A 27,635-nucleotide genomic window follows, 5' to 3' on the forward strand; every position below is an offset into this window, starting at 1 on the left:
CCAAAGCACACCATCTGCAGCAGGAACCAGGCTTGCCTGAAGACTACAAAGGCAACATCATGGTCCTTGGACAGAAAAGGGAAGGAAGATGAACAGAGGGCCGGGGTAGCCTGAGGAGCAGGGGCTGTAAGGCTTTTCACAACAGACAGGCAGGGCATGGCGAATTTAAGAGTCAGCTCTGTGTGAATGAGGTGCTCGAGATTACTGCTCTGCTGCTTCCCTTACTGGCCACGCTGGCTCTTCCTGGCATCTTTCTCAAGATCGCTCCTGAGACGCCACACATTCATTCTTAGGATCATTTCTAAGTCTGAATGTTACAAAAGTAATCTAAGTGTACTTTTAAATTACTATCTGCGGCTGCCGTTTTTGTCTGCCTGTCCTGTGGTAATGTGATGCATTTCCTAATCCATTCGCTGCTCCTGATCTGCAGAGCAGCACACCAGCGGGCAGCTCGGGCAGGGGCCGGCGCCGTGCCTCTGCCCTGCCCGGCGGGGGAAGCCCGCGGTGCCGGCGAGGCCGCGCCGGGCCCCGCTCCGCTCTTCCCCGCGCCGCGCGGCCACACAAGATGGCGGCGGGGCGGAGGCTGGCGGCCGGGCCCCGCGGCGGGGGTGCTGCTGGGCGCGGCCCGCTGCGCGGCCTCCCGGGCACAGCGCGGGGAGACAGGCCTCCAGCCCCGTTTTTTCCCCTGCCCTATCACACGAAGAGCTGCAGGAGCGGCAGGAGAGGCAGCATGTGTCCTGTTTGCAGCGCTGAAATGACACCAGGTGACTTGGGCACGGACAGAGGAGAGCGGATGGTGCCCCGGTGCGCTGAAGGGCTGAACAAGGATCACTGCTACTGTAAAGCCATATGCAGGTATGTTTATCAACAGAGAGGTGTTGCTGGATTAAAATAAGGTGAAACCCATTTAGAAATCAGAAACTCGCTGAGAAAAAAATTCCCACGTTAAGAGATCACAGCACTTGGAAAAGATCACACAGGAAAAAATCCATTGGAATACACCTTTCAGTACGGCTTTTTGGTAACTAAGATGCTCTCTTTCTGCTGCCATGGATTCATCTGCTGGCAGAAAGCCTCAGTCTTTAACTTCACACAACCAGCTGCAGCAGCTTTGCTGGAACAAACAGTCCAGTTTCGTCCTATGTAATGTTTTGTAGAAGCAGTTCATATGCAGATAGTTCAGGGCCTTGCACACAACATTGCACTCCATGTTTTTATGTGCCAGCTGGATGGTTCAGCTCTTAAGATAAGAATGTACCTACTGCTCTTTATTTTATATTTCATAAGTATGTTTTCTAAGTTGACAAAATTCACTGTGAGGACTACAGAAAACTTTTTATATAAACTGATTAATTTTACCCTTAAGAACTTTAGGATTATATGTATTCACTAACAGTATTTATATATAAAGCAAACTGCTGAAACTTGACTTTGGCTGTATAAAAAGGCAATTTGAATTTAGGAACTTATGAAGTATCATAAGCTGGGAAAGGCAACAGGATGGTTGGAGGACTGAGAAGGTAAGACAGTTAAACTTTATGCTGTATCTTACTGGTTATAGCCTCCGAAATTATAATAGTGCAATAGCAACTCATGTTCCCCTTCTGACATGAGGGAAAGCAGTACTGCATTTGCACATAAGGCCTGCACACCACTGGTGGTTTTCACCTCACTCATTTGTAAGAGGTCACTAAAGGATGAAAAGTCATATTTAGTGCAATACAAGTCTTTCTACTTGATCAAGGCACACAACTGCTTGATGAGGATTACTCCAACTTACCTCCAGTTGTTTTGTTAACAATCTGTGTATTAATGGTACTGCATTTTCCACTTCCCTAGGCAGCATCAAGAGAGAATAGGATTTGTTACACCAATACTGAACCACGCCTAAGCTTCAGCTCTTTATATAGAACTGCTGAAAGAGGAAGCCGCAGTACTGAAAGCAGTCAGTCTTGACTGTGTGAGATCATGCCTCTCACAGAAGGCAAATGATGTCTTACTTCAAAAACTTCATGAAATGCAAACTTGTTGATTCACTGTTCTTACAGCTGTTACACTTGAATAACTGGGGAAAAGGAAAGCTATGGTTCCTACTCACACCACATTAAGGTTTATGGTGTGATTTACTTTGAAGACTACAGAAGTAAAAACAAAAGAAAAGCAAAAACATTCTTTTAGCATACAGGGGCTTTTTCCTCCTGCTAGCAGGAAGAGGTTTCTAGATAAATGGTGAACTAAAACTTAACAAGTACAGACCAGAACTTAAAGAATAACATTTTTTTCACAGCTGCAAAAAGCCTCTGAAAATGTGAAGTTGCCAATAAAAAGGAATGCAGCACCAAAGTACATAACACAGCAATACCTGTATATTATTGCAACAGCAATAATACGTATCTATCACTAAATGAGTAGAAAACTAACTGCTTACAAAGGCAAACAGTGAACTAATTTTAAGTTATGCTGCTCCATGCACTGAGTGCGGATAATTTTATCTTCACCTCTGTCTGCAGAAGGGAGGTGTGCTTCAGGTTGTAAACTTGGGCAACTTTCATGATTTAAATAATAGACTGGACCTTTTGCTTTATACTGTATGTGTCTAGATTAAGACAAATGGCTGGTAACTTGTTCTGCTTCTACTTCACAGTGCTTCACAGTTGTGCGCATGATCTGGTAGGATGGTGAGACTACCATGTTTCCTTGGATAAGTATCAGAACTTCAACTTGAACAAATTTGGATTAAGTTTTACTCATTTTAGAAGAGCACTCCTATGCAACATATGAAGATAGTTTGAAGAAGCACACTGCTTAAATTGACAATGATTTATTGTGTTTAGGAACATTCAATAAATACCAATCATTTAGCTTCAGTTTGGAAATCCTTCCCCATTAAAAATCCATTCTTTGTGTTGTTTTTTTCTGGCATAAACTCCATTGCCAGCAATGGATGTATCAGAAAAAGAAGTTAATAAATACAAACAGACAGCAGTTTTCTAAACATACCTCCTGTTTTAAAGGCATGATACAGATTTACTAAACAAATCTCAAGTTCTTCACAGAAGAAAATTTTGCTACAAGCTGTCTCTGAACATTGTTTTCTTCACTAATGCTGGTAGTTTATTTCATGGAGTATGGTATTTTTGAACAGTAATGATGAATCATTTAAAAACAAGCTTCCCCCCCCACCCCGCTTCTCCTTTGCCCAATGTATGCTGAGACCTGTAGCTAGTACTGAACTGTATAAATTTAAGAGTGGTGTGTCTCTTGTTGAGCACTTAATGGCAAACATGAAGAAACAGCAATATGGTACTTTTTTTTACTAGGGATCTGGGGGATTTATTTTTTCACCTTGATTTTAAACCACTGTTCAAGTGTTAAAGGTATCATATTTAAGTGTAACAGTTGTTTTGCGTAACTTTCTGTGAAGTGTAAAAACATAATGAAAGATTCCTGTTTCTGATGAAAATAATTTTCAAGTACTTAAATTTGAATATCCCTCTGAACTCCATTCATATTATATTAAAAATGTGTATAAAAGCATGAAGACTGCAGAAAACCAATTAACATAACAGAGTTAATCTTGAATTAAATTTTTCCACAACTGTATTTTACATATAACCAAACTCCTGCTTTAGCAAAAGCAAAAAGAATAAAAATAAATTCTCTCCCAACTATTTATACTCAGGAATTACCTTGCTGTGGGACTCGATAGTTCAGTCTACAGTCCCTCTAACCCAAAGTGTACTCTTAGCTGTATCCCTTTGTGATTTAGGGTCTTGGAAGTTTTCAGCAAACCTCTCTCTTGCTTTATCCCAGTTCTTTTTATTCTTGCTCTGGACAAGCTGAACGTCTTCAATTGAGGCCGGTCTCCTAGTACCTAAACCTGCATGCTTCTGATGTAACTCCAGTTGGATCTGTCAAATACATGAAATACTGTTGTAATTGCAAGTTAGGTATTCTAAATGCTACAAATTCTGGTTTTCTAATACGCCATGCCCTCTCCCCAAGCACTTCTCTTTCATGTTCTAAAACACCTAGATCATACACGAACAGTACCAGGAAAATGATGTGTCAGATCAGCATTTCTGGAACTATGATCAAGAGTCCTAAATAATGTCCCCTGCCACAAAAATTACTGTGAAATACACCTCACTGAGTGAGTGGCATATGATCCCTATACTGGCTAGTTTGACAACACAGAGTATGGTATGGCTCTAAGCAGCACTACTGCCAAAAGACAACACATTTCTGGTGACAAAAATGGGCTAACATGGCTGCCACAGAGGCCCACAACTTGCTGGCTACAGTAACCTCTGCCATCTCTTCCTCTCTCAATGCCCATCATCTAGCTCAATTTTTGTGCTACATCAGCCTCTAAGAAAGAATTCCACCCTAAACTGATTTTCAAATCACATCACTTACATTATTCCAATTTTCCTCCAGACTTTGTATTCAAATATGAGATTATTAATTAAAAGGCTAGATGTCTGTCCTCCTTTGCTTAGTTTCCTAATGAGCACAGTGTAGTGAAGGGACAACAGTACTGAAAAATTTCAAAATAACCCATTAGTCAAAGAAAAAATAATTTGAGATTAGTTCTACTGAGATTATTCCTTCTTAACCAGGGTTTTTGTAACTTTCAAATGAATAGTGGCATACACTTAGATACTTTTCACTACAAATACATTCCTATTATTTTTGTCTCAAGTGAAAACCAGAAAGACCTACCGGATCCTTTATGCCACCACCATCCTTTCCCAGACCTTCCCCCTTCTTCCATCCCATCTTCTCCAGCATTTTATGTCCTTTGTTGCTGTTGCTGATTTCACTTTGAAGAAAGTTTAAGATAAGCAAGAGTTAATATAAAGAGTATGCTTTCAAATACTGAACAACAGAAATGTGCATACATACAGAAATCAGGAATCAGTCCATCAAGAGTCATCCAGAAGAACAAGTTCACTATCAGCTTTCTTAAAACTTCTGAACTACTTGCTTGCTTTGGGAGTTAAAGATACATAGTAAAAGATACATCATGGGTAGGAGGGTATGGATTACAATATGGAAAAAGCGGTATCACTGCCAAATCATCTTACTGCACCTATTTCATCAGCTCACACTTCCTTTTATTAATTTACACACACCTACAAGTTTATGCTGCTTAAAAAAACCCAACTACAGCTGCAGAGGCAAAGTAAGAACATCAAGTGTGATTTGAGAGGTATGTAAATGCTGTAAATTCAGTCCTTGAATGGCTGAATATTGACAGTGAGAGAAGCTGCAGGTGAAAATCTGCAGGTGAAAAATCTGCATGTGTACTATTACTGGGACTGGATAGGAAAAATGAAAATTGAACAACTTGAAAAACAGACACTATTGAAGATGTCACTAGTGCAGCTGGGGAGTTCTTTACATTTTTGAGTTGGTAAGGAAGTGATGTAAACGTCCTTACTGCCATCCTTTACTCCTTACCTTCCATATATTTTTATATGGAAGGTGATGAGTTAATAAATAAAAGCACGTGAAATGGGAAGTGTGAAAAACTTAAAATTTTCTAGCTTTCCTAACACAATATATACAGGTAATTTGTAATTTAACAAACTGCACACTAGTAACAAACTGACTCTTATTTCATTATAATTTTTTGAAGATTCACAAGAGAAGGGCATGGGGGATCCTTTCCCCCACCCCCAACTTACATATGAACAGAAGCTGAACTGTCGTCTCTCTGAAAGGTTCCTTCACTTCCAACAGTTTCTCTGCGTTTTCCTGCTCTGTCTTTGTACTTCGGATTTTTCACTGCCTTGTTGTCTTCATATTCTGTGTTCTTTCCAAGCAGATTCAATTGCATCAAGACAAAGAGAGTGGGGTTTAAATTCTTTATTTTTGTTAACTTCCCTTTTTCCCTCCAAAAGTATGGGAGCTTCAGCCTTTTTTATTAATTGTAAATCTTGCAATAAAACCTGCAGTCCTCACTTAGTATTTTCTTAGCTTACAGGCATACCTTATAAACCATATTACTGCCATCATCATGTAACATTGCCAAATTCAGTAATTTCTCATAAGCTGTAAATAAAATAACAGATTGTCTTAAATCTTCTCTTGGTATGAAGAGTCAATCTCTCCATATTAAGCAGAAAATCATGTGCACATGCCACTGGCTTTTTATATAACAATTTAGCCTGTTCCTCAGCACCTACTTATTTTCAGGATAAATGACAGAACAAGTAGGTTTACAGATTCTGTATCAGTATTATTTTGGTACCTGAAGAACGTGAAAGAAATGATGGCATTCTGTTTTCTACACGTATACTTAGTACGAATGCTGGAAGCAACTGCATGTTAAAATTATCTCCACAACAGAAGTAATTTGAATACATATATATTATATTGCCTGTATGTTCATGTTGGTGTTCTTCTATGGACTTAAAAACCTGAAAAAATTCCCATTCCCTTCCATAATTTTTTCAGTTGCTCATTATGTTTCCCTTACAAATGAAAGAGAGAACTTCAACTCAGTGAAAACTTAATCTACAGAAATAAAAACTGAAGTGTCTTGCAAAATCTTAACTTCCAAAGATTAGGAATCTTGTACACTTTGAAAGGATCTTTTTTTCTAATTTTCATTGGAACTTTCATGCTCTCTTATCATCATCTTTCTTTGTAGAGGTTTGTAAAGCATAATTATTTAGGGTACAAAAGACAAATGAGGCTGTTTTGGGGCATTTGAAAACCTCCCTTATGCAACAAAGTCTATAGCTTAAAATAGGAATCAGAAAGTACTTAAAAAAAAAAGTTAAGAACCACAAGATCACAAAAACTTAATCAACTTCTGCTGTAAACTCACCTGTAAACCATATTTTACCCGTATTTGTTTTAATGCTTTTCTTCTGACTAGCTCTCTCTCTTCTTTGCTAAGTGCTGGACAAACTAAAAGGAAGAACACAGGATTTAATTTGTAATTACTAATCTAACGTTTTGAATCATAAGACTAATGAGAGAATTTTTGTTCTGACATTATTATACACAGACGCATATGCCAAGAAAAAAATACATTATTATGTACAACTATTATCAGCTGACAAGAAAATGATACGAAAACTGAACTAAATATTATTTTTCTAAAGTAAACAGCCATAATAAAAATGTATACTGTGATAATATTACTAACCGAAAGACTCTTTTTTCTTGTCCAGGCGAAGATGTGCTCTAACTTGTCCTGGTTCACATCCATCACAAGTATCACTGCCAGGGTGAATATGAAAAGAAAGCACAGTTTCGCCAATCTTCACCTCATCTCCATGCTCCAGGATGTAGGGATCACACTTTGTTTTAGGCTACACCAAAAGAAAGTTTTGCAGGTAAGTTAAAAACTCGTGAAGGGCACAAACTCTATTTCATGCACACTGCTTACAACTCAGTAGTTTAGTGTGGTCTCATAAATGTAGGCAACTGTTTAACTACAGTGGGTATTTCAATCTAGCAACTGTAAGCATAGTGGATTTTTCCTAGTATAACCAAACATTCAGTACTCCAAGTGGTCCTAATATCAGAAGGGAACCAAGGCAGGCATTAATGTATGAAAGAAGACATACAATGGCATTTTAAGTGATTTGCCGTAAAACATTTAAAGTAACCACAAGATTAGTTTTCTGCAATGTACAGCGCACTAAAACAGTAGGTACTCACCTGGAGTATCTGATTTCCATTAACAACTGTTCCATTCTGACTGCCTTGATCCACAAGAACATAATTTTGCAGATCATGGTCGAAATACACTTCTGCGTGAAACTGACAAATAGAAGCCTAAGTTAAATGTTCTTGTTAAGTGAATACTTAACAATTTAAATGTTATTTTAAAGTAAGATTTCAGAATATATTTTGAGACCTTTAAAATGAGTGGCTCTGGTACTCTAAGTTAATAAAGTTTTCACATTTTATGATTTCATTCTTGTGAAATGTAAATGAATGGGCCACAACAGCATGAATTAAATGTATACAGTTAATATAGTGATTTTGTTCATAAGCTGATTCAGTACTGGACAACTATATTCTTCCAATGTGGCAAGTATGCTTTACTTAAAGAACTGCAAGATTCAGTAATATAGCTTTCTTAACTAAAATAACAGGCTTTTTGCTCTTAAGGTACTTTATAGCACTGATTTAAAAATACATCTCATTCTGCTTCCATTTACTTGGTCTTTTGTATCTGAAATAACTCCCTAAATGCCATGCTTTTGTAACTTTCACATAACTCGCCTTCTCCTGGATCTTAACACTTAGGACACAATCAGTATCAATCTCTTGCTGTTTCTTTTATCACCTTTTTAATACTGAGACTAACACTGTGGTGGTTTTTTTTTTTTTTAGGTTTTTTTTTTTTTTTGCCGTGTTGCAGTTCTGTATAGGGATTGCTCCCACAGACCAGAAAAAGTGCAACCCCTGACCAAATTCATAAAGATATATACCACCTCCAGAAAAGGCCACCAAAGAAACCAAAGTATCAACTTCTCCAACCTATTAGGACTTCCAGTAAAAGCACTAAGTGTAGAGAAGTGGCTATTGAGAAGTGACTGTTTCAAATTTGTCAGTTTAGTGCAATTGTAGTTACTGTTTTAAGTTAACAAAAAAATAAATTGCAGATTGGCTAGCATTTCTTACTACATGGAACACTCCCATAATGATGCGGACTGACTAGTTCATTCAATAGACATTTTATTTTCTACTTCTGCTTTACTGAATAGAACCAAAAGCATTTTTTGTAAATCTCACTTTCCACTCAAGAAAAGCAAACACCAAAGTTGACCACAGCTAAAACGTAAGAATAGTGAGGAAAACAAACTAGCACATAACATTTTATTTCTGCAGGTACATAATTTATCTTTTCACCTTTGACTCCCTATCTCAAAAGTGAAGTAACTTCTTATATGAACTGTCAGTATCTGTGAAGTACTGAAATGGTAACATTACAGAAAAATAAAAGCCTTTTGGCTTCTTTATTTGTCCAGTTTCAAACACATACCTGAAAAAGTTATTAACAGCAGGGAAATATTTACTCCAGAAATTATTCAATATGAAATATAGCAGATGATTAATGAGAACTATCATTTAAAATAGACATAGTAAAGTGTGTTTCATGAGATACTTCCATTTATAGATTTTTTTTAACAAACTTTTTGTTTGGATGACAAAACTTTGTGAATTTATGGTTTTATTTTATTAGGAGTGCTGTATTTAGGGTCTGTGTTGTAGTATTTAGCAAAACAGAGCAAACAATTTAAAACTAAAATTTCCATTCAATCTACAATTGAAAGGAATTCTGTTAATTTTTCAAAGCCCCTCTATATAATTTCCACAGTTGCTTGAAAGAAAATATAAGAAACCCATTTGCTCTGAGCGTAACTGCAAGGATTGCATTACTTGGTAAAGAAATTCGTACTATCTAACATTAAAATTGTATATACCGTTAGTACTTTACAGGGTTTGTCCTCAAGTTCAATAACTACAAAATTAAAGACTCAAAGACTTTGAAAATACATTGTTGTTTGTGTTAAGTTCCCATTCAGTAAAATAGAGTATGTTTCCCTTTTTTCTAAATTTAAGTCTGGCTAAACCCATACCTCATTCTGAAAGTTGTTTCAAAAAATTAACACAATGTTCCAAATTTAAAGCCATAAAATCTAAAGCTTCATTCATACATTTATGTCTTCTGATCTACCATTCAGCAAACATGAACAAGAGTTACCTTACTGACTCCAACTTCAGGAATCTGAAGCGTGTGTCCAACATCTTTTTCTCTGGAAAGGCAAGTTGATATACAAATCACAACAAAGTATAAATAGGTCTTTTAAGTGGCTTATGAAAGGTATATATTTCAGTTGAACTGTAGTATTGTATTTCTATTCTAAGCTATTAAGAATTTTTTAGAGATAGGAAACATTGTGTTGCTGTATATACAATGTAAAGACTTCCTTCAGGTCCCTTTGTATAAATGATACAAAGCAGATGATTAATAAATCATCAAACAGTACAAATAAATTCTTATCTATAAACCTGATGTTTCTATCTGAACTGTCATGCAATCCCTTTAACAGTCTGAACTCTGCATCCTTCAGGCTCTTTAGTGCATCTTGGTGTCCATGTTCCATGGTGAAGTTGAACTCTTAGTGGCATCAGGTAGGTAACACAAGTAAACAAAGAGTAATCTGTACAGGGTGAGTTTTGGTCTGTTTGCATTTTTTGTTATCAAAACAATGAAGCAGTAGGAAGAAGGGATTTGTGTATTACATTCCTATACTAAGGGGTTAAGAAGGAATGCAGCTAGTAAAAGACCTATATGCAAATTCAAAGTAGAATTGTCTCTTGATCTTCACATCCATGCCTCAGCCTTTAAGAGCAAATCAAAATACGTCTATCAGCATTAGACAGAAACAGCTTTTCCAGGGTAAGGTTTTCAACTAAGCAAGGAAGAAAGCTTTACATCATCAATAAATTCATCATCCACAATGAACAAACCAGGTTTAGAACTGAAGAATGCATATAGTCTAGCACAAACCAGCTTACTATTTAAAGCCAGTGAACAAACCCTACTGAAATTTGAAGGTGTGAAGAAGTCTAGGATATGCTTTCTAGGGATCTTGGATTTCTGAAGGGCATTCTTCCATTTCTGAAAAAAAAGTACTTCAGTGGCCTGGGACAAAATTTACTTACTTTCTATGAAACAAGTGTTCAAAGAAGGACTTGCAGCTATATTGCCACTGGGGCTCTATAACCTCAAGTTATCACTAACTATTCAGGTCTGCTGAGCTGCATTAAGTGTGTACACTGTTACATTATCATCAGGACATGTTATTATGTGACCTGACTTGATTTTCTTACTATGGACTAACCAAACTCTGACTGCCTCACAACTGCTGCAGGCTAGGAAGACAAGCGCGAAGAGTAGAGACATGCAATCCTAAGTGCTTCCCACAGCTTTCAAAGATAGGTAGTTTGAGATATATATTTATATAAAATTTCATTCAGTTTTACCTTCCAATTGTAGCAGATTTCACAGCAGTGATAATATAAAGTGACCCAGTCTGTAGAACTGGTGATCTTATTACAATTACTCTGATACAAGGAGGCCAGATCTTTTCTTCATCTGTAATTACATAGAAAAAAAAATCACCACCACCATTACTACCAATACATTTCAGTTTTAACTTTACAGTCTATTTTCAAAAAACTGAAAACCTTCAGCCATTACCTGGCTGAATAATATACAACATTCATGAAAAGAAATGTGTAACAACATCTGAGAGAAAACTTTGATGAGATTGTTGTTTCAAAGGCTTTCTGACTGCAGACCAAAGTATTACAAATGTTTTCCTAATTCCAGTTTACATGTGGACAATTTGTTACAGCAGTAAAATATACATACATTCACAAAATTTACTAGTATACTGTAAATTTATGGATCATTAGTTGTTACAAATTAGAAAACAATTTTACTTTGAGAAAAGGCAGTATCTTTTTGTTCACCACATCACAAACCTATCGCATATCAAACTTTATATATGACAATTCTATGTCAAATGTATTTTTACTGTTTTTTTCTCTTAGGAATGCTATTCATCAACATGGATAAGAAAAAATAATAAACAGAACCTACAGATGCATATGCTTTTTTGCCTGATTATTATATTAAGATACTATATTCTGACAGCTGTATGAATTCTGTACTTGGATGTACATTTGTAGAAACAATCTCCAATGACCTTCAGCTAGGAGCAGACATAAATGAGAAGACACTACCTTAAAAGGTACTAGGGGAAGAGAAACTGTCCCAGTTTTTATTACTTCAGCATTACTGCCAAATTGGATATTAGGAAAAGACAATTCAGTCTGAAAGCCTGATGGTAGCAAGCACATTTTGGATGGCATTAATCACCTACAATCTGAGCAGTTAAGTAAAGTAATAAAAACATAAGAAACTAACTGACAATGAACTGTGAACAGGGCCCAGGCTACAATAAGTTTTATATCCTTTGCACATCCATAGTTCTGACTGGCTGTATCAAGCTTTTCACAAGTTACCTTCTTTTTTTTTTATTTTTTTTTTGTGCGGGGGGGGGGGGTTTGTTTTGTTTTTTAAGGACCTAGCAGAACACTTTGGTATAAAACAGTATACAGGTTTCATGTCTATATCCATTTCTCACAATTTGCCACTGGAATATAAACAAAATAGGATTTCAACTAGTACTGACTACTCCATGCTGCTTTTCACCACAGTAGACCCATCTTGCATTCAATTGCACATGATGGTTTACAAACAGTATCAAAAATACTGTATATTAATTTAAGAGATTCAATATACAGAATTACTGTGAATTACTGGTCTAGAACCCCTATTTTAGCACCAGAGTTTCTTTTCTCCTTTCACTTTCCCAATCAAACCAAATTTTTGCAATCCCTGAGGTTTCCACACAAGCACAGATGTTACATCAGTAACAGCTTTTATAAAAACTACTACTTACTTTTATACAAGTGAAGAGAGGGAAAGAAATGCTGGTAACATATAGAATGTTTTCAAAGCATCTCAAGTCACATGCTTTTATATATTTTTTAAAATTATCCAAACTGTTTTTTTTAACAGGCTTCTGGAAAAATACAGTAATACCATATATAATCCACAATAATTCACCTTCATTTTCTGAGTATTCTGAATCATCAGTTTCTTCACTTGTTAATTCCTCCTCACTGTAGGTTTCACACTCAGAATCTGTAATTTCACCTTCTTCTGGTTCACTCTCTGTGTCTGCTGTTCTACTGTCATCTGTATATGCTGCAGTGTCTGGTGTACTTTTGTGCGAATGTGTATTTATACCATCTGTAGAAATGGATTCTTTGGCTGTTAGATTGTTTAGTGGTTTTGTGTCCGTTTTAGTCTTCTTTCTTACATTTGGAGACTCATCTTCTTCAGTAGAACTTACTTGCTCGGTGATGGAAAAGCAATTCAGACTGTTAGATGATTTCTGCTCTTCTGTGTCCAAATCCTGGAGGGGAGTTATACAATGTTACAGTCTTTACAGATTGAGTTTTTCTAAAGAATAGCCTGGAATTAAATTCTTCACTTAGGAAGAATTATTTTTAGAACTATTAAGAAACAGTTTATTTCCAGAAAGTTTTACACATGCAGTCAGCAGAACTTTTACATTTCAGTGAAAATATTTTCACATCCTGTTAGATGTGACTGAGACCATCTTCTATTTCGGAAAGTGTGACTGCCCTCCTCTTCTAAATTTCACTTACTCCTCTTCTAAATGTCACTCTTTTATCACACTTTAGAAATGTTTAGAAACTTCAGAATCTTGTCCTCATTTTCAAACTCGTACAACATCACTTTGAATATTTTCCTATTTCACTTTCATGACACTCACTTCTTTCCCCTCTCTTATTCAATTCTTGCAGGTCTTTAACTGATCTTCATTTTATCTTCCTCCTGTTTTTGTCTTCTTTCTTATTACCAGAGTCCAGAATATCTGGAATGCTCACTCATGGTTTAACTATAGACCTGTTCTTCCTCCTTTCAAAATCACATCTTTAACAGAGCCTTTAATCAAGACAGCAGACAGAGAGTACAAGCTTAACTTATGCTATGTGAAATAGTTACACTAAAAATCCATTTTCTACTGCAAAAAGTTTCTCAGTTTCTCTACTGAATATGAGACAGATTGGATCACTACAGGTTCTTCCACTTTCACTTATTTCATCATCAGGGAAAAAAACACCCAACTTTTTAAACCTGAGAAATCTGAAGTTTCATATTAATTTTGCCAGAGTACCTTGAAAATGTAATTCTCAATCTAGCTGCTTGACAACTATGTTAAAAAAAATAAAAGGAAAACAAAGAGAAAATAGAGTAAGAACAGAAGTAGCTTTAAAAGATAAATAAAATCTCAGATTAAATTATGTGCCATTTTTAGTTCAGAGTAAAAGCTTTCAATTGTCTTGAATTGTATCAAATATCGCAACACCACAGGTAAAAAATATATCCTTGACTTTCTTCTATGTGTTTCCATTTCAAGTTAAGTGAAATAATGTGAATGTTTACTATAGCGGAAATTAAAGCACTTTCAGAATTGTTAAAACGCATCAGTGCTACAGACTATGACAAACACAAGAATTCCTCTCAGCTGTTAGTTAGGAGAGTGTACCTTTGAAACACTTTCAGTAAGACAGCAGGTTCTCAGATAAAACCAATGCTTTTAAAAAAGGCTTTTATGCCTTAACTATTGGTTTGTTCAGGATTTCTCGATAAAGCACTAGCCCTCCTCCCTGAATCCCCTAAGTTCTTGAATAGAAAGGAACAGGGCAGCAAGGTCGCTGTGTAATGTTGTTTATTTTAAACAAAAAAAGTAGTAGTCCTGCCACAAATAAGCCTATACAGTTTAGACATGTCAAACATATTAATTCCATTAGAAATATTTTGGGAAAATCTGGTTTTTCCTTTCATGAGTTATATTTTTCAGTGTGTTTGTCTATATTTATGTTTGGTACAGGTATTATATTGATACCAAACATATCAAGGTGTTCTGCACTCTAAAACATATTACTTCTATAAAAGGGTAAACTAACAAAGTAGCTCAGGGTATTCTAATCTAATCTAATCTGAAAACAAAGAAACTAGACCTGCTCAAGTCACAAGCAAGGCAAAACAAGATATGACTGATGCACTCATGCCCAAGTTCGAGGCTCCAACCGTTCAATTCCAACAGTGATGCCTGTGATATTTTAAACTCGAAAGGAAAAAGGTGCTGTTTCAAAGCCTGGCTACTAAAGAGTAGACTCTTAGTTCTGTGTTAAAAACAGGAATTTTTTTAAACAGTCTTATAAACAGACCAGGGATTCCACACATACATTCATTTTATGATTTTGCCAGTATGACCATTAAGCCTCTTTTCAGCAGTTTCTATATTTTTTCACAATTGCTGCATTCAACTGTTAAGAAAGCAAATAAACTAAATAGTTAAGTACTGATAAAATTGCAGTCTTCACATTTGAAAACCTTGTATGAAATCAAGAATTTTAAAACTGAATATGTATTTTGAGCACTTCATGATTTCATGGATCCGTATTAAAATGCACATCTGGACAAAATGTATAAACATTAAGCATATAGATACTGGATGAACCTTATAGCATTTGACACAATCTTGTGTTACAGACATCCTTTTCCATTATGTATGACTATGTACTGGTTTTGGCTGGCGTAAAGCTAATTTTATTCACAGTGCCTAGTGTAGGGCTGTGGTTTGGATTTGTGTTGAAGATGTGGCTGCTAATAATACAGAGGTTTTTTTTAACTTATTGCTGAGCAGCACTTACACAAACCAAGGCCTCTTCTGCTGCTTGCACCACTCCACCAGCAAGGAGGGTGGGAGTGCGCAAGGAGTTGGAAGCAAGACACACCCTGTGGACAGTTGGGATCAGCTATATAGATTATCCCATATTGTATGGCATCATGCTTGCCAGTAAATGCTGGGGGAGGGACAAGGAAGTAGAAGTGATGTTGACAATTTGGCCTTTGTCACCATTATCTGTGCTGGAGCCCTGCTTTCCTGGGGATGGCTGAACACCTGCCGGCCCGGGCAGGGAAGCAGTGAATTAAATTCATTGTTTTTTCTTTTGTTTGCGCACGTGGATATATCTTAATCCACAGGTTTTGTTACTCCTGGCCTTCCAATCCTCTTCCCAATCCTGCTGCTGGTGGAGTGAGTGAGCAGCTGTCTGGGGCTCAGTTGCTGACTGGAGTAACCATGGCTGACTACCAGTACTAACACAGAACGTGTGTAGTATGTAATAAAGTCTAACTAGGCAAACAGCATCTAATGCCTTGCCTCCACATAGGCATCACTTAAAAACCAGGAACTGGCAGTAAGCACAAAATTCGGTAAATATTAGTGTAGTATTTCAGGGTACTAGTACCCTGTAATTCTAGCAATGAACTTAATTTCTCAAAGACTACCTAACTCTTCATCCGAAACTCATGCCACGAGACACAAAGTGTGCAAGCAGATGCTCATTATAACCATTTTTCACACCATGATATTTTTTCATACACATACATTTTTTTTTTGTTGCTTTGCCCAATACATCTAGACTGACACCAAGAGTCCTGAGTTAAGACATGGATAGACTCAATGTGATCCAGTTTGAAAAATTTTGTATCTACTGGATATTGCCATGTGATCTCTGTGATTTTTCTCACTAAGCTGAAGCTGAGAGGTGCTATCAATCTGATAGAAAATAAACTGTTTTGTAACTAGAGTTGAGTTGGTTCAGATTTCTGTATCCCTGAAAAAGTCAGCCAAAAGTACTTGGACATCAGGATATTTATGTATCCCATGAGGACTGATCTTGTAAGAACAACAAATCATGCTTATGTGAGTGGAACTGATGGTTTTACTTTATATAGAGAATACGCCACAAACTACTGATTACAATGACCTGTTGAAATGCAGACTGTCCTACTTAGAAATGATATATTATCCTTGTAATTTCACTGTTTTTAATGAAAATTCCAAAGTATTTTAAGCATTTAACTATACCTTTTGCTTTACTGTTACAGAGCAAGACATTTTGTCTTTCAAAACTTCAATTTTTCTTACTATGGCTGACCAACATGCATGTTCATGCAATTATTCAGCATCCCCATACGTGGTAACTTATTATTGTAAGCATAATTGGCTCAATTCGAAGAACTACATTGTTTAAACGTTTTTTTCCGAATTTATTTTATACAAAGCAGAGAAATATAGACAGATACAACTTTTCTCAAATGTGTAGCCTGTTTTTTGGTCTGCTAGAAGTTCAGTAGGTGATTTAGCAGAATCATTTGCTCTCAGCACTCTTTTACAGGACTGAATAATGTACCTTTAGCATTGACACCCTCAATATGAAATTAATCTGAAATTCAGTATTTTACTGAAGAAATATTTTCAAACACTTAAAAATAGCTCTTTCACTTGAGTGACTAAGCTTTCATGTGCTAAAATCATTCCACAAGTACTTCAGTTACTCTCATCCACCCTACACAATACTCAATTTTCCAGGGCAAAAAAATCTAATTAAATGCCAGAAAAAAATCCCTCTTCCTACAGCATACAGGAGCCATTTTGTATACTGGTGGTGGACAGCTCTGAATTAAATAACCATACCTAAAGAATGAGTAGTTTCTTTAGTCTAGAACCTTTATGTTATACAGGGATGCTAAACACTTCTCTTCCCAAATATTCTACAATGCCATCAAAGTTTTCTTCAGATGTTACTTACAAAGTATTTAAAATCTATTTCAAAGCTACTTTGAGGTGAATGGATTTTGATTAAATAGCTTAAAAATGTATTAATTCCTTTAGGAAAAAAATGTATCTAAACATCAATTACTAGATATTCTTTTTTCTTTAATAAAAATATCAAGGGTAAAGGTAAACATCGATGGACTAATGTGTGTTTGTTGTCTCAACTCTACCTTTACCAGAAGCTGCCAATCCAAAAGAAGAAATCTTCAGATTAGCCATGGTTTCTGTCAACTGACGTACCTAAAGATGGGATGAATATCAGCAAAAAGTAAACTACATGTGATAAAAAAGTAAAAAAATCACTGCTTCAAGAGTTCTATGGGAAACACTGCTAAAACCACCTTGCCTCTCCTATAGAAATAGCTATGATGAATCTGTAATGGAAAAGAACATTGTAAAAGTTAATTTTGAGTACTACACTGAAATAAAATTTAGTAGGTGGTAGCTTGAAAATTAAAAAAAACCCCACAATTTAAAAACTATTTATGGAAAAAATGGCATGTGTCAGAACTTCCTTCCAAATTTTGCTATGTATTTCCAACCGCCTCAAGGCAGCAAGAAGAACTGCAGGATCACTACCGCACACAGTCTACTCTCCAAACTGGAATGTATGGAAACCCTGGATCTTGATATTGGGCCAGGGATCCTATTATCACTTATGTCACCTTTTAAAAATGTTTAAACTTTTCCAAATTTACTTATTTAAAGGTTTTTCTTGTACAGAAGAAAATACAATGTTACTTGACCCACCTTTTTTTCTGACCTACCCCTACAAAAAGATACCAGAACTAAACTGTATGTCTAAAAGTTCCAAGGTATTGTACAAATGTTTTTATACAACCTGCACAGAGGCTAACACTTCATCCTGGCAAAAAAAAAAAAAATCCTGATTGTCAGTTAAAAGCAAGCTAGTAGAGATAGCATACTTTGTTTCACAAGTAAAAAGAAACTATTTGTAATATAGTTTCAGTTTGTGACTGGAAAGCAACCATTTGTCTTTAAGGAAAGTTCTTGTATGAATTACACATTCCCCAGGTGATAGTAAGCACATGATTTTCCCTTCCGCTGTTTTTTACAATTAGAATTACATTGATGTTAGCCAACACTTATGAGTATTTTCTTGCTTTTCAAAAGGTTATTTACCTTTTAAAAAATGCAATAATATTTTAACATATTAATTTTATCCTTTACCTTCTCAGAATTATATTGGGTTTTCTTTAAGAATGCTACAACATTTTTTGACAACTCGCTGTTTCTGTAGTGTTAAGTATCCTAGTTTTCTGCTTGCAAAAAAATACTGTATATAAGAGAGCTGAGTATATGAACTTCCTCATAATAGCTAGAAATTAAACCACAACAAAAAAACCCTCCTGTGACCAGAAACAGAAAGTTAATGGATTGTTCCAGTTACAATAATTTTTTAAACAAAAAAAGGTACTAACTTTAAGTCATTCAAAATTCACATGCAATTTTGGTAAAAATCTACCTAGAAATATATGCTTCATAATCTACACACATAACTGCTAAATTTCCTTATTTCTTGTATTTGACAATTTCTAAGTAATTATAAATATCTATAAATATTTGTTTACATTTATTCCTTTAACTAAAAAAGAGGAAAAAAATTGGTATGATTCTGTAAGTACTGCTGTCTTCCTCTGCTTTACATGGATATTCTTATAAACCACCTCAGCTTCACCCAAGAATTATAAAGTTCATGGGGTGAATGACATGCTCCAGAAGGACACCCGACTTTCTTAACACTAATGGTCCACAGCCCAGGCATTAATCCAAACCCTTTTCCTATCTGTACCATCTGTAGAAAAAGCAAGACAAGTAAAAACCTACTTTGGTCAAGAAATGAGGCAATGTTGGGACCATTTTTTCAGGCTAGCAGCACAATTTAATAATCAGTTGGGAAAAGCAGTAATGAGGCACTAGTCTTCAAAAGCATTGTTATAACTTCAATAATTTAAACAGCTTTCAGGGAGAAGAAAAGAGAGAAGGCTGGGCAGTACGTTTGGAGAAAAGCATTTCAATATACTATGCATCAACTACAAAGTCCTATTTAAAACCAGATGTTTTTAGTTTTATTCTACTATGAACTGATTAGTGCCTTGGCCAATACAAGACTAAACTGGACAACAATTATACTGCCAAAAAATACCATGCATCTATGCACTTGACTGTGTAGCTTATAGACTAATTTTCCCATTTTATAATAGAAAAATGCCATCTGTTATTCTAGAAAATCTTAATCCTTTATATTAATGTACCATTGAATTTTTAAGTTATTAATAACCACAGTACAATAATAAAATATTTTAACTCAGCTATGTAAACTATATCAGTAAGTTTTTCTTCTAAATCCAGCAGTTCATTTACAAAGAAGTGCACTAACAGAAAGGCATTCTTCTACTTTTGCAGTTTAAAATGGAGTGTCCTATATTTCACTTAGTACTCTCCCTGTTTGTGTTTAAAAAAATTAAAAAGACCATGATTACTTCTTGACATAGACCTTCACTCTCTATTCACAGAAGAAAAAACCTGTGCACTACAGTATACTTTAAATGTTTTCCCTGTTACCTTGTTGGTCAAACAAATTAACTCACAAATAAAGCAAAGTACTCAGTTTACCATCAATAAAACAGACAAGAAAAAAAATGGATGTTTACCTTCTACCTTGTGACTGTGGAAGTCTCACAGAAAAGATCTGTTAACAAGACTATCTAAACAAAAACACTGGTATGAAGTAATCTTAAGACAAACCTCTATTTCTAGTATAATCAGATTACAGATTTTATTACTATGATGGGAGTCTAAAGAGTAGGCAAAATTATTTGATAGGTCAGAGCTATACACAGCTTGGAATTTTTATAAACACTCTTGTTGGTTTAGGCAACAGTTCATCACAGAACTAAATTTAAGAGACCTATTTATCTGTTTATGATAAAGACTTATTCCTATGAGCTTTTCATGATTCTTTCCTGGCACATGATGGATAAAGTTCTGTATTGACTAATGCCTTTTGAGAGCAGCAGAATGCTAATTCAGCATTTGCACAGAGCAGGCCCTGAACCTGGGTGCTGGTAAAACTGCACTTCCACTGCAATAGCTCTGTTCTCTAAAGAAGCGTTATGCTTAGTGTTGCTAAGTACCCAGATCTAGCTTTCCAAATGGAAGGGTTCACTTGAAGTTTCCTCAAGAAGCAGAAATTCCTGCATTAGCCACAATTTGTTTATAAAATGTGTAATCAGTCAACAACCACTATCCATTTAACCTAATTACACTTTTTCTCAATGTAAATAGTTTCCATTTTCAAGTCTTTCTGGTGACCTCACTCCTGATTAAATTTTTTAACTGTACACTGATGTTATATGACAATTATATACAAGTATCTGGACAGTAACGTAATTGTTTCAGAACCAACCTGCATGTCTGAGGCCTACATAATGAAACTATGTAATGGTCAAAGCAATAGCTTTGAAGAATGCAAACCAAATATATTCAATTTTATCTTAAAATGATAAAACAAATTGACAGAATAGAACTCAACATCAATAAGTGTGTTCATAATGGAAATGCTTCCTGAGGTTTAATAGGTGTGTTAGTACTTCTTAGTGTTCAGGAGTCAGTAATGTTTTTCAAGACAGCACACCACATGATATGCTTTCTTAGCACTCAGAAAAATTTTGCAACTTAAAATACATATTAATGACAATGGGCATTCATTAGGCTGTACAGCTTATCCACACACTAATGACAATGAAAATACAGTGAACAAGTATCAATAGGAGAGCATAATATGCAAAGAAACAGAACTTCAAAAACACCAATCCCAAATGATAGCAGAGATACAGTAAAATGCAACGGACTATGCTCTGGAAGGCAGTCACAGAGAAAGGATTGTGTATGAGTATATCTTCAAAATTTGCTTTTTTTGGTTGATAATGTGAATCTGAAAAAGCCCAACCAAACAAAAAACCAACACCAAATCACAAGCCAAAATCCCAAACCCAAGATATTGCCACTGAATTTCTCATGTAAATCCAGCCCACACAACACTGAATTCCTTCTAGTGTGCCTGCTATTCAAAAAACTTCACTGACACTCAGTTTTAGACTTCTTTACAGTTGGGTAGTATTTGAAAAAATATTAAAAAAGTGAGGGGATACAAGTTAAAAGTTTCATCCTTAATCACTCAATGGGGAAGTTATTTGAACATTAACTACATGTTAGCAACCTGCTGTATACAGTTTAAGTACGTTTAAATAGTTTAAAAAATAAAGCATACATTCTCTGCATAAAACCAAGCCCCACCGCCTATAAATTGCATCATGGACAAAAACCCAACAGATTTTGCATTTTCTGTCTATCAGTTCTGAGGTTACCTTATACTCATCTGCAGTAATCCACTCTGGCTCTTTTCTCTTCTTTTTCCCCTTTTTATCCTTGGTGTGCTTGGTACCAGAGGCCTGGTAAGACTGCAGATCCACTCGTGAGTGAAACTGGTATCGGCCGCTTTCCACATCACAATAGTAATAAATTCCAGTTGCTGGGTCATAATACAGTTGGTTTTCCTTTTTAAGAAATGAAGAACAATGCTATCATGTCAATAAAAATACTGTTGAAAGAAACATCTGATTAATAAAGGACCACTTTTGAATTTTGATAAAATGAAAGAACTGTGGTGGCTTGATCCTGGATGGCTCCCAGATACCCATCCAATCACTCTGTCAACTCTCCTCCTCAACAAGACTGGTAAAGAAAATAAGATGGAAAGCTCATAGGTGAAGAGACAAAACTCACTATCATGGGCAAGCCAGATTCGACTTGGAAATAGCTAAAATTCAGCTGGATGATAAGGACCAAATTAAAAACAATCATTCTCTTTTTTTTCACAAGCTCAATGGTACCACTTAATTCCCAGCTCCCCTCCTGTCTTCCCCCACCCAAGTGGTGCAGGGAAATGAGGAGTAGAGGGGCTGAGATCAGTAACAAAAAGTCCCTCTCTGCTGCTACTTCTCCCGTGCCCAGCATGGGATCTTCAAGAACTGCTTCAAGCATGGGTCCTCCACAGCTCCTACCAGGGAGATGGGCTCTGAGCTCTGGCATGGGCACTCCAGTCGCCTAAGTGGTGCCTTAGGATTTTAGCTTTTATATTTTTCATGCATTTGTAATCCTGCAATTCTTTAGTGTATAGCTCTAAACTCCATATAGAGTGTTAGCTGCTGCTTTCCCATTTTGGCCAGACAAAACAGTTCCTCTCCAGGCCTGGGAATCAAGGACTCCTCACTGTCTCAGGCCCTGAGAAATGTAAACAAAAGTGAGCTGGGGGTGGATGCAAACTTGGGGTAAATGACTTCATTACCTGAAACTGTCATTGGAAGATTAACCCCCAAAATGCAAATGGACCAAATTTATATAAGTATAAAAACCCATGACCTGTCGTCCATTCTGGGTGTAGTCTCTGGGGGGCTTTGTCTGCCCTAAACGTACCTGAAGGCCTTTCAATAAATGTAACTGCATCTTATTCCCTTAATTTTTCTGGTCTCTGTTTTTAGGTAGCCAAAGAAGGCATCATAAGGAGCTGCTTTTGTGTGGGATCCTCCAAGGACTGTAGTATGAGTAGCTTCCACATGGTCTGCTCTATGGATTGCAGGAAATTGGCTGCTCTGGTGCTTGGAGAGCCTCCTCCTGCTCTTTCTTCTTCGCCCCTGGTGTTCACAGGGTTATTTTTCACACTCAGCCCCCCTACAGACTCCACTGTGCCCCTTCTTATACCGGTTTCAGAGAGGCACCACCAGCTTCTCTAATAGCCATGCTGTGCCCTGCAGAGGAACGAGCCATTCCAGGCAGCCCCTGGCCTTCTCTCAGAGGCCACCTCCGCAGCTGCCAGCCCCATCATCAGAACTTTGCCACCAAACCCTATTCAGAACACTTATGTACCAAGAAAAGATATTCTTTTTGGATAATTCTACCATAAACTGTAATCTATAGCCCCAAACATTTACGTCAAAACCAATGGTATCCTTTAACACCTCAAAAAGTCCAGAAGCATCCTGAAAACAAACAGTTGTGTACCACATGCATTTTTTACAGTTGAGTTGAATATAACACTGCAAACAAACTCTGTTCTCAGTGCAGTACAGTGTAGCCATATCTATCCACGGATCTGTATACATATACAAACACACTTCATAGGACACAAAGAAAACCTTTGCAAAAGCGATATAAAAATGCATAGCAAAAAGTAACCATTAAGAAATTCTAACCCATCATCTAAACTTCTTCTAACACTTCTAAAAGAAGTGTTTTCTTTTCCTGTAGAATCAAACTAGTTGGCAAAAGTACTCAAGTAAAAGCACAAACATTCTCTGTATTTTCTCCCAATACTCTTTTCACTGTGGAGAAGCACCTGACTTCAGAAATATGCCTTTTTCTAAACAAGACATCTTTAAGCTCAAGCTTTTAGGTCTGAAAGAGTTACAGACCTATTATACACAGACCTCTTTATAACATAGAATTTGTACAATGCCAAGTAACTTAGACACCTATGAGACATCAAAAAACAGAATTAAAATCTAAACTTGTGTCTTAGCATGCTATCTTTAATTACACTAAAGTAATTAATAAACTAATTAACAAACTTTTAACACTATTCATTTTCAGTAACCTGTTTTTCAAAACATAAGATCAGCTTGTATCTTAGTTCTTTGCTCATATCAACTTTTACTAACAAAACTTAGACAAAAATTCCAAGGATTTTGGAAATGATCCTTACTGAATTGTAGTAGAATCCAGTGCTATGGTCATAATACAATCCTGTATTTTCATCATATATAAATCCAGTTTGTGAAACAGCAGCCTCTGCAGCAGCTCTCAAGCTTTCTGCCAAAGAACCTTCTGGTACTGAAGTTTCTTCTTTCTCCTGGTAACAGAAAGCAAGAAAGGTAAGTGCTCTGTGAACCTGGACTGTTACAGAAGGCAAAAATCTGGCTGTGGTTTACTGGTAAACTACTAATTTCAACAGGACCAAGACTTCAACCTGTGTCTTTTGTTTTTCTCCAACTTTGCTCAAAAGTGACTCACCAAATATACACACAGAAAACATCTTTCAGAGCATTCCTAAGACAGATTTCTGCCCTCTACTCCATTTCAGTTGCTAGCTGCTGAGGCACAAACTCAATAAACTGAGTGACCTAAGAAAAGGTTGGAGAACAGGGCAGAAAACGAACCCACCACAAAATGTTCTTCTCCTTATATCTCGCTTCCTTATGTCAATGGAAGAAAAAATAAAAAGCACGATTTAGGAAAATCAGCATGGACATATTGGACATACTCAGCTGATAAAAAAGATCTCACTTCCAGGCCATGCAGGATATATATGCCTTTTTACAAAAACTCTCAAACTCCAAGACACAGAGGGTGCTCTGCTTGGAACATACTACAAAAAGAACTAGTTTTGAAGTACAAGGGTATTATCAGCACTAGACCATCACAAAAAATAATTTTGTATAAAGCTCGCAGGACCGCAAACACATCTTTTAGACGGAATATTAACAGAATACCGATTTCAAAACTGGTAAAACTCCAGACAGTCCAAAAACCTGTGAATTCTCGACGAAATGTTCCTCTTCTCCACCTTCACTAGCTCTGGTGCTATCCTTCCTCAGCGGAATATTAACACCTGCCTCCGATTCCTCTGTGGAATTATGCTCAGTGCCTTCACTCCTGTGACTGTGCTGCACTGGTAGCTCAGATGCACAATCTTGAATATCAGTGTGATTGTAATAATTTTCATAGTAGTAATAATCTGCTGGGGTAGAGGGGAAAGAGAAGTTGAAGTTGCATAAATTAGCAAGGCAGTTTTTTACTAATGGAGTTTAAGGATGCTAAATCTTAAACTGGAAATATATGCAATTAAGTAATCTAATGAAAATCAAATATTAGGTAGTGCCTCTACTCTGAATTTATTCTAACTCTACTGAATAAGTTACGTCTTGTTTTCATAGACTTCAAAAATTGGTAAAGTGTGTATATCTGCAACATGAGATTACTACGTAACAAATTACAATGACATGAATTCCGCTAGTCCGTGATACATTTTATCCTGAATTAATGCCTCAAATGAATATGAAAGAGTCTGAAAGATTACGTCAGGTTACTGAATTTAATTCAGCAAAGGATACAGATCTGCAATGTATTCTACATTACAGCATTTTCAAACTAAGATACTGCTCTATATCCCGATTTAAACGGTCACCGCCCTCTCTACCTGCTTGTGACCACGCAGCACAGTCCTCCGTCTGTACTTCCACACTAGACGTATCTTTCTCCTTTCTATTGTGGATTTCTTTAGTGAGTTCTTCTACCTGAAAGAAAAATTGCATGTTAAAAACACAATACTGCATTTTAATGATCTGCCATCTCACAAAAGAGAGTCAGCCTATTTTGCATACTGTAATTCAAACAATACATAACAGCACCACAGGTCAGCACCACAAGTGTTTCAAGTGATTTTTTTTGGCAAGAGACAATTTTGTACTTGAATGGTTGGCATAAAGAGACACAATTTCTGCTCACAAAGGACCAGAGACACTTAACTTAGGCTAACATTTAGGTTATTCCTAAATGCCCACCCCGTAAACTTGGATTTCAAGCAATGATCACTGTTCTGTAGTGATGACTGTGGCATTTACAAAGCACAGAATGTTCTGAACTGGAAGGAACACACCAGGATCACCAACTCTCAGCCCTGCACAGGACACCCACCCCAAGAGTCACACCATGTGCTTGAGAGCATTGTCCAAACCCTCCTTGAGCTCTGCCAGGCTTAGTGCTGTGACCGCTTCCCTGCGAAACCTCTTCCATTGCTCAAGCATCCCCTGTGTGAAGAAACTGTTTCTCATATCCCATCTAAAACGCCCCTGACACACCTTGAGGCCGTTCCCTCGGGTTCTGCCAGAGAGGAGATCACTGCTGCCCGCCTGCCTCCCCTCACAAGGAAGCTGTACACCGCAGTGAGGGCTTCCCTAAACTTCCCTCTTTTGCCATCAGCATTCACAGAGAAGTTTTGTCACTCCTCCTTTACCTCACACTCGTTCAATAAACTTCTTTTCCTCCACTACATGTAATTTTTCCTTTTGATTCCAAATCTAGCCCTGTGGTAGAGAAGGCGCTACCGTTCTCACCACCAAGCTCTGACCCGAAACCTCAAACTTGCTCTGGCCCCTCGCAGGCCAGGAGAGCCCGGCGAGCTCCGGGAGCTGAGGGACCGTGTGGAATGGGCACATTGCGAGGACGGGGCAAGCGGAGCGCGGGCCGAGCGGCTCCCGGTGGGGGAGTGGCGGCCACGAGGATTCCGTGCCGCCCGGCCCGGGGCTCGGAGGCCACGCTACCCGGGGTGGGGGCCCCACCTGCCTCCGGAGCGCCTCGCCGCTCTCCCGCTCCCGCCGGTACAGGCGCTGCGTGCGCCGCAGCCGCCGCCGCGCCCGCTCCAGCTGCGCGCGGCACGCGTCCAGTTCCGCCTGCAACGCCGCCGCCGCCGCCTCCTGCTCGCCCGGGTCCGCTCGGCTCTCGGCGCCCGGCGGGGAGGCCATGGCCGCCCGCCCGCCCGCTCCTGCGCCGCAGCTCAGCGCCCGCCCTCCGCCCGCCCCGCAGCGCCCGCGCGGCCCCGCCCGCCGGCCCCGGCCATGGCCACGGCGCCCGCCGGGCGCGAGGGCAGGAAGCGGCGCGGGGCGCGCGCCGCCGCCGCACCGAGAGCCGTCCCGCGGGGCGCGCGAGGGTCCGTCCGGCCCGCGGGGCGGGAGCGCGGCGCGGGGCCCGGAAACGCCGGGAGCAGCCGGAAAGCGAGCGCGCGGCAGTGCGCATGCGCACGGGAAAGGGCGGGGCCGGGAGCTCGGCGGGACGGGCGGGGGAGCGGAGGCGCCCGGGACCGGGAACGGGAACTGGAACGGGAGCGGGCCGTGCCGTGCCGTGCCGCGCCGCGCCGCTCGTGGTACAGCGGCAGCGTCGGGGACCAGGCGAAGCATGAGCAGCAACCCCTAAACGCGCGGCGGTCTCGGCGCCGGACGTGCTCGAAGTCTGTCACCGACCTCCACCGTCACCTGCGCTTGGTCGTGCCAGGCAGAGTTTGCTGCTGGTGGTGGGCCTCAGGGTTCCAGCTGCAGCACAAAAGAAAATGAAAAGTAATTCTAGCGTGTACTTTCATGCAAAAGCAGGGCACATTTTTGTTCGAGGGTTTTTTTTGTGTGTGTTTGTTTTAGAGTGGGGTGGGGGATGCTTCTGGAGACTTCT

The 27,635-nt window shown here is 38.2% G+C and overlaps 1 protein-coding gene, 1 long non-coding RNA gene and 1 other non-coding gene across 5 annotated transcripts; 2 read left to right on the forward strand and 1 right to left on the reverse strand.

Annotated features, from left to right (window-relative positions):
* Positions 1-20,991, forward strand: LOC135289952 (uncharacterized). Of its 3 annotated transcripts, XR_010352681.1 has the most exons (6): positions 1-855; positions 2,645-7,355; positions 9,720-9,799; positions 10,110-10,170; positions 11,599-11,798; positions 17,516-20,991. It is a non-coding gene; the product is annotated as an uncharacterized LOC135289952 (long non-coding RNA). The 3 variants fall into 3 exon arrangements; XR_010352680.1 differs by lacking the exon at positions 11,599-11,798; XR_010352682.1 differs by lacking the exons at positions 9,720-9,799; positions 11,599-11,798.
* LOC135291551 (small nucleolar RNA SNORA47) lies at positions 1,506-1,634 on the forward strand. The gene has a single exon (XR_010354361.1). It is a non-coding gene; the product is annotated as a small nucleolar RNA SNORA47 (small nucleolar RNA).
* Positions 2,806-26,959, reverse strand: AGGF1 (angiogenic factor with G-patch and FHA domains 1). The gene is made up of 14 exons (XM_064403838.1): positions 26,756-26,959; positions 25,615-25,711; positions 24,947-25,152; positions 24,121-24,267; positions 21,728-21,916; positions 12,680-13,031; positions 11,026-11,137; positions 9,740-9,791; positions 7,684-7,785; positions 7,166-7,331; positions 6,842-6,924; positions 5,694-5,821; positions 4,726-4,825; positions 2,806-3,911 (listed from the first exon to the last, which is right to left on the reverse strand). The coding sequence occupies exons 1-14, from the start codon at positions 26,936-26,938 to the stop codon at positions 3,711-3,713; spliced, it is 2,118 nt and encodes a 705-aa protein (XP_064259908.1). The 5' UTR covers positions 26,939-26,959; the 3' UTR covers positions 2,806-3,710.
* Between the last annotated feature and the right edge of the window lie 676 nt (positions 26,960-27,635).

The sequence above is a fragment of the Passer domesticus genome, chromosome Z (genome assembly GCF_036417665.1).
Source record: "Passer domesticus isolate bPasDom1 chromosome Z, bPasDom1.hap1, whole genome shotgun sequence".
NCBI classification, from domain to species: Eukaryota; Metazoa; Chordata; class Aves; order Passeriformes; family Passeridae; genus Passer; species Passer domesticus.

What these genes read in the sequence shown, in the direction of transcription:
- AGGF1 (XM_064403838.1), bottom strand. Translation starts at nt 26,938, where the DNA reads ATGGCCTCCCCGCCGGGCGCCGAGAGCCGAGCGGACCCGGGCGAGCAG. An exon ending in AGAATACTCAGAAAATGAAG is followed by an intron (nt 11,138 to 12,679) that starts GTGAATTATTGT and finishes ATGTAATTACAG; the next exon opens with ATGAAGAAAAGATCTGGCCT. An exon ending in GTGGTGGCATAAAGGATCCG is followed by an intron (nt 3,912 to 4,725) that starts GTAGGTCTTTCT and finishes TGTATTTGACAG; the next exon opens with ATCCAACTGGAGTTACATCA.